Source organism: Vicugna pacos, chromosome 13, assembly GCF_048564905.1.
Source record: "Vicugna pacos chromosome 13, VicPac4, whole genome shotgun sequence".
Taxonomy (NCBI): domain Eukaryota; kingdom Metazoa; phylum Chordata; class Mammalia; order Artiodactyla; family Camelidae; genus Vicugna; species Vicugna pacos.
Genome location: NC_132999.1, coordinates 52,439,671 through 52,446,625, shown reverse-complemented (window position 1 = coordinate 52,446,625; position 6,955 = coordinate 52,439,671). Strand labels below are relative to the sequence as shown.

The window sequence follows — 6,955 nt, the reverse complement described above, 5'->3', positions numbered from 1 at the left end:
TCTCCCAACAGCTGCCAGCCAGCCCTCTATTTTGGTTTCTTTCCTCTGGGTGGTGCAAAGGCTCAAGGGTGTAACCTCAGGGTGGGGCGCTGACTCAGCGGCGCGCAGGCTCCAGAAATGTCTCAATTCCCGCTTCATCCTCTTTCCATTTTGTTGGGCAAACTGCGGCTCAGAAAGACAAAGGACTTCCCCGAAGCAGAAAAGCTCCTAGGCCGTACCCAAAGCTCCGCACGATCCGGAGGACTGGGGAATGCCCGAGGCCAGGAAAGCGGCACGGGTTAAGGTCATGAAGCAGCGGAGCACCGCCAAGGCCTAGAGAGACCCGGCCCTTCGAATCTAGTTCCCCCTCCGCTTCCAGCTTCCGGGAGGGGCGAGACTTCCGGTTCCGGCGGTGGGCGGCAGAGCTCGGAGCCACGCTGCAGGTTTCCCTGTCCCGGAGCTGGTGGAGGGGCTTGGACCCTCGTCGCTAGCCGCTCCCGCCTGTCCCCACCTCCGCCCTCCTAGGGGCACATGCGCAGGTGAACTCCCCTTCCTGCCCCCTACTCTGCGCACCGTCGGGTGGGAGCGAGCGGCCCTCGGAGCCGGGAGGCCCTGCCCGCGGGGTTTGAGGGTGCCCAGCCTGGCATGGCCTTGGGCCCTGCTTCAGCTCCGGAGGAGGGGGACGTCCCAGTTCTGGAGTTCCAGAAGCGCCTTTTCCGCGCCCCACCTCGGCCCTCTGAACCGTGCCTAGGTGGTGGGAGGACTTGGGTTCAGCTCCCCGCCTCGGCACCGGGGACTTTTGTACTGGACTGAGTGGTCCCGCCACTTGCTAGCCTTGTGACTTTTGGGCAAGTCCCTTGTCCCCGAGCCTCAGTTTTGTTTCTCTGTGAATGGAAATGACAATAACGGACCTATTGGGTTATCGGGAGCATTGTATGAGGGAAAGCTGCTGCGGAGTGTCTGGCCCGTAAAATTCAACAAATGTAGTGGCCGCGGCTGCTGTTAATGGAGACAACTGGGCAATAGAGATTGGTATCAAGAAATTAACCTAGAGGGGAGGGTATAGCTCAGTGGTAAAGTGCATGCCTAGCATGCACGAGGTTCTGGGTTCAATCTTCAGTACCGCCATTAATAAATAAATAAAACTGATTACCTCCCCCACCAAACAAACAAACAAACAAAAAACAAACCCTGGTAAGAATTTCACCTGAGTGGTTAAGAGCATCACATAGAGGAGAATGTTCGTAAAATGCCCAGAACAGTGTCAGATAGAAATAAGGGCTCAGTAAACTGGCTTTATTAACTGGTGCTGGTAAGCATTCTGTCTGGCAGGTGAGCCTCTGAAACTGGTAGGATTTGTAAGCTGGGTAAATCGTTGATCTGGTCCATCTTTCAGAGTCAACCTTCAGAATTGGCCTACTTACAACTGAGATTATTCCTAGAAGTCAGGGTTGTAAAGACCTCTGGTGCTAGGAACTAGAAGAATTAGTAAAACGGTGTTTTTCTAAGTGGATTAGGGGTTTTCACTCAGAAAGGTTTGGGGCTGGAGGGGAAAACCTGAAAAGGTTTCTCCCTCTTGAGTTGTGAAAAAGAAAACAATACAGAAAGATACAAGAAAAAAATGTATCCTCTTCTGCTGTCCTTGCTCCTCAGAGAAAAAGCAATTTCTTCCATAACCTTAATTTCCCCAGATGGGATCATACTACTCATATTGATCTACACCTTGGTCGTGGGTGATACATGATGGACAACTTTACACATTAGCTCTCATAGACCTGCTTCATTCCTTAGAAGGCTGCACAGCACACCACGCGGCTGACAGTACTTTATTTAATCATTTCCCTGTTGATGGCTTAGGTCATCTCAGATTTTGCTTTCTTAACAGTGTTTCATCCATCCTTTACTTGGTTAAAGTAATTATATTTCCTTTTTATTTAAGGTACCCCTGAGTTATGGAGATATTTTTCTTTTGTCCTTCTCATCACCCTGTATTAGTAACAACTTACTTTTGGAGATGAGCACACTCTGTTGATTGAGCAAAAGCCCCAGTGATATGAGAAGAATTGGTATACTCCAAGAATATCTCAGCTTAGTGTCTCTAAACAATTCAAGGCTCCTTAAAAATGGGTCAGGGAATGTTAGAGAAGGGGTGATTAGGAGCCAAGAACCAGTTAATGCAGGGCAGCTGGTCAGTGTTGTGATTGTTGGCTTTTGCCCGTTGTTACCCAGGAAACAGACTTGAGAGAATCTCTGAGGTATGAGGGATTTTAAAAATCAACACTTCTGTTATATAATGTAGGGAAGGACTAGTTCTTGGGGGATGGGTTGTTAATTAAAAAAAAAGATGATCGTTGTAAAGTGACTTCATTATATGGGTTATAAGCTTTGATTGGACATACGTTGATGTGAAAATTAGTGTAGTCATTTCTGTGCTGTCATCTGAAGTTTCTCTCTTTCCTTTTAAATAAATTAACATAGCATGTGGTTTTCCTGTAAATAATCCCTCTTTGAACTGGGGTCCAAACCCAGATGGAGCAAAACATTTTTTTCCCCTAGCATCTCACAGGTATTTGATTTGCCTGTCCTACCCCCACCCCTCTTCCTCTGACTACAGTTGGTTTGCTGATCCTGGAGCTGTCAAGCATCCAAGAAGCTGGAAGTCTATGCTGCTAGGATTCTGACAAGTTCAATTTCCCATGCACTGCAGGAGCTTAGGATCTTGATCTTAATATAGAGGCTTTTTCCTTTTTTTCCTCCTTAGGCTCCATCCTAATGATAGCTCCTAAAGTATTTTTTTTTTAACACTTGCTATTCTTTCATCATCATGAAAGAGGTGGGGGGAGGTAGGAAAGACAACAGAGGAGATGTAAATGAACAGACCCTTTCTCCTCTATTTTAGCACCTCTTCATAATTTGCTTTTGGACAGAGCAAATTCTCCATAAAAATGGTTGGAGGAAGCAAGCAACCATGAATTTAAAAGATTTTTCCCCATACAAATCATATACGTATATAGTTGTTTTTTTGTTTGTTTGTTTTAAGGTAGTGTAAAATACTTTGTAATGGGGGAAAAAGTAGATGAGAGATTCTTCAGCTAGCAGAGCTAACATTCTTCATCCTTTCTGCTTTGAGAATCTACATTTTTCAGTTTAGTAAACTACTGATGCATTTTCTCAATTGTGTCACTTGATCCAGCAAGAGGATACAAAAATAGAATTTCTAGTAGTGTTATTAAGAAACCCTGTTAGGATTGGAAAGTTGATGGAACCTAGGTCTGGACCAGCTCCATGAGATCAAGGAAGTTTTAACATCCTTTGTGGTCTACTTTTGCTGACCCTGAGTTTTCTCTTTGCCTAGGATCTTGAGAAATCCTTTTCCAGAGTTCTAGAATGGAGACTGAAGGATACCCAGCGACGCAAAGAAACAGAGAAATTTGGACTGATCAAATAAGGTCATCACCAAATGAGATGATGGCTGAGGAGCCAGAAGACATCCGAATAGTGTCTCCTCTTGTCCAGGTTCCACCAGAGAGCCTTGATGAAGACTCCATAGAAGATCTTGAGACCATGCCACAAAGGAGTCCTCTCAACCCTGCAGCCTCCAGGCAGAGGTTCCGGAAGTTCCGCTATGAGGATCCAGCTGAGCCCAGGGGTGTCCTCAGACATCTCCAGGAGCTTGCTGGACAGTGGCTGAGGCCTGATACTCACACAAAGGAGCAGATTGTGGAAATGCTAGTACAGGAGCAATTCCAGTCTGTCCTCCCTGAGGGGCTCAGAGTGCGGGCGCAGAGATGTCAGCCTGGGGTCAGAATCACTGGCTAAGTCTCACTGCTTCCTCCTTGCTCAGCCTACATGTGAGAAGTAACCAAAGGCTCTCTTTGTTGCAAGATCCAACTGCAGTCATGGGAAATCTGAACCTCAGTTGTCTTTGAGCTTGCATTTGACTAGCTGTAATAAGAATCCATCAAAACCCACGTCTGGACCTTTTTTGGCTGAAGCAGCTGTATTTCCTGGTACCGTGAACTCCAAAATGAGTTTCCCTGCCCTCCTGTTAGGATAATCAGCCTGCTGCTTGTTTTGCTCTGCTGAATGCCTCCGTTTTTGCACTTTGTGACATGCTTTAATACATTGTTTTTATGTATCCAGAGAGGTGACTGCTTCAATGTTAATATTCTTGATTCTTGCTGTGGTGGCATGAATGGAAGCTTCTGTAACCCCACCAGTAACTCATTTGGGATGTCCTTGAAATATTAAAGTTTGGTTTTTAATAAAAATGTCTTGTGGTGATTTACCAGTTTAGCTCTTAGCAGTCAGCATCTGAGAAAGGTGAGATAATTATCAGGAGTAGATGTGAGGCAGAGAAAAGAACTATGGCATTTGTTGAGCTGGGGAATAGGAACAGGCTTGGCCTTTGTTTTCGAAGTCAGAATTTAAATTGGGCAAGACTGAGAGAGTAAAACAGGGATATCAGAGGTGAGTGACTCTCAGGCAGAGCTGTTCGATTTGCTCTTTCTCCAGCTCCATCACCTTTGTGCTACAGCTCATCTTCCAGCAAAGGGACTCACTCTAAATCATCTGACGGTTCTGCTTTTCCTGAGACAAAGGTCATCCTGGCTTTCTGTGGGTGGAGACCTATACTTTGGTTGACAGCTGCGTCAGAGCAGTAGCTGTGGTTGTGACAGGCAGAGAATAAACAGCAGCTGCTTCCCTAGTGTGACCCAGTCTTGAGGAACCTTTCTGCCTCTGGCCTGGCTTTTGGATTTGTAGATCGGTTCCTGTAGCAAACTTGGTGCCAATTTGAAAACTAATCTTTTGGGATGGGGCTGGTGAGCCCTGTGCTGGAACTCATGCGGATTCTGCTGAGGTTTGTTTAGTACTTCCTGTGCCTTTGGGACGCTCTAGACGCTAGAATATAAATATAAAAACAGTTTTAAGGAAGTGTATGTTTTCTAAGGAGAGGAAGAAGCCATCAAAATAAATTGTTAGAAATGCTTGAGTGAAACTAGTCTTCCCTTTGGCATCTGGTTTTGAGACAGCACTAAGAAAACACATTTCATATATATATATATTTTGAATGTTAAAAGCAAAGAGGAAATAGCCAAGTTAGGCAAGTGGCATTTTAATTGAACTTCAGGAGTGAGAGGTCACTGGACAGAAGGTACATCTTTTGCAAAAGCATGGGAATGCAAGGGTGTGCCGTGTTTGGGGAATAGTGAACATAGATGTGAGGGAACTAACTCTACCTTTTGTTTACTGGGTTAAACTTTCTATTCTTAATTCTAAGAGTAAAATATAACATTGATAAAGGAGCTAGTAACTAATAAGGCCATAGTATCTCCAGTATTTCAGTTTGTTCTGAACGTTCTGAAGGTATTTTCTTTAGTCTGCAGGGATCAGGAACGCCTGGTAAGGAATTTCCTGACCTGCACCAGTCTCAGATGCTTTGATGGCGTGGAATTTAGCATGGAAGTTAAGGACTAGAGTTTCCAGGTGGACCAAAAAGCTTTCACCTTAGGAATTTGATGACAAGACAGCTGAGGTTTCCTGAATTCAGTGAACTTGGCACAAATTTTTCTCAACCCTGGCACTTTGGGGCTAGTTACTTATTTTTTGTGGGGACTTGTCCTATGGATTATAGGACGTTAGGAGCAGCTCTGTCCTCTACTTACTAGATGCCAGTGACACCCCCCTAAATGTGACAACCAAAAATGTCTCCAGACATTGCCAAGTGTTCTTTGTGGGCAAATTTGCCCCTGGTTGAGAACCACTGATTTAATGGGAGAGTTCGTCCAGACATGCCACAGGTTACCCTCATGTCCATGGTCTCTTAAGCTTAATATTGAACTGAGAAAGCTGCAGGAAGAATGGCATAAATTGGACTTTGCTTCCTTTTAAAAAAAATTATACAATTTTTTTGGACTTTTTTTTTAATGGAGGTGCTTAGGATTGAACCCAGGACCTCAGGCATGCTAAGCAATGTGCTCTGCCACTGAGCTATTTCCTTTCATCCTACAACTTTTAAAGGTTACTTTACACAACACTATAAACTAACTGTACTTCAATAAAAATATATTAAAAAAATAAAATGTATGCACTTGAAAAATAAAAAAAAACAAAGGTTACTTTACAGTTACTACAAAATTGGCTATATTCCCCATGTTGTACAGTATTTATATTTCCTTTATGTGTTTGGGTAATGCCACTTACTCTGGCAAATCTTGAGAAGCTCTTTGTTATGAGGAGTAATACAATACCTCCAAATTTTAGAACATTTTATTGGGATGGTTTCCTGTGTGGTGTGCCAGCACCTAGACTAGATGAATTCTTGATTCATTTAATCCTAACAGTCATGTGAGTATGTAAATATACCTGCTTTACAGATGAGAACCAGCTGTTAAGTAACATGCCAGTAAATGGCGGAGCTAGGATCTGAGCCTTGGATTTCTGTCCCCCTAGCCTTGGGCTTCATCATGTCTGGAATCTCCTGTGTGCAAGATGTTTCTATTTTAGCTTTTTTCATCTTTGTGTTACAATTTAAAATAACATCTCTTAGATTCATTTGACAGAAAAATTATGGGAAAAAAGGTCCATAATCTCACTTACTGGGTAACTCCTGTTGACATTTTTTAAGGTTTTCTATACACATTTACATGTGTGTAGAAAAGTCCAACAATATAGAAGGGTGTAAAAGGAAAATTTAAAGACTTCTCACTAACAGTTTCTTATGTATCATTCCAAAAAATATAAATTATGTAAGCAGATATACATGCACATACGTATATCCCTTTTTATTTATACAAAATATATATTATGCATGTTTAGTATGTATTTTTTTCTTGCCCAGTAAGCCTTAGCAATCTTTCACTATCAACATACAGAGGTGTATTTTGTCAAAAAAAAAATTTTTTTTTAGCAGCTGCATGGTACTCTGTATGGCTAATACTAGCCTGACACTTTTCAGTGAAAATGCAAGGTGGAG

At 43.2% G+C, this 6,955-nt stretch overlaps 1 protein-coding gene across 1 annotated transcript; it reads left to right on the top strand.

Moving 5' to 3' along the window:
* The first annotated feature begins 200 nt into the window (after positions 1–200).
* On the top strand, positions 201–6,089 carry LOC140700771 (SCAN domain-containing protein 1-like). The gene is made up of 2 exons (XM_072975159.1): positions 201–518; positions 3,335–6,089. Exon 2 carries the CDS (start codon positions 3,367–3,369, stop codon positions 3,796–3,798), a length of 432 nt encoding a protein of 143 aa, XP_072831260.1. The 5' UTR covers positions 201–518; positions 3,335–3,366; the 3' UTR covers positions 3,799–6,089.
* The last annotated feature ends 866 nt before the right edge of the window (positions 6,090–6,955 follow it).

Coding starts and splice junctions, on each gene's coding strand:
- LOC140700771 (XM_072975159.1), top strand. CDS start 3,367: ATGGAGACTGAAGGATACCCAGCGACGCAAAGAAACAGAGAAATTTGG.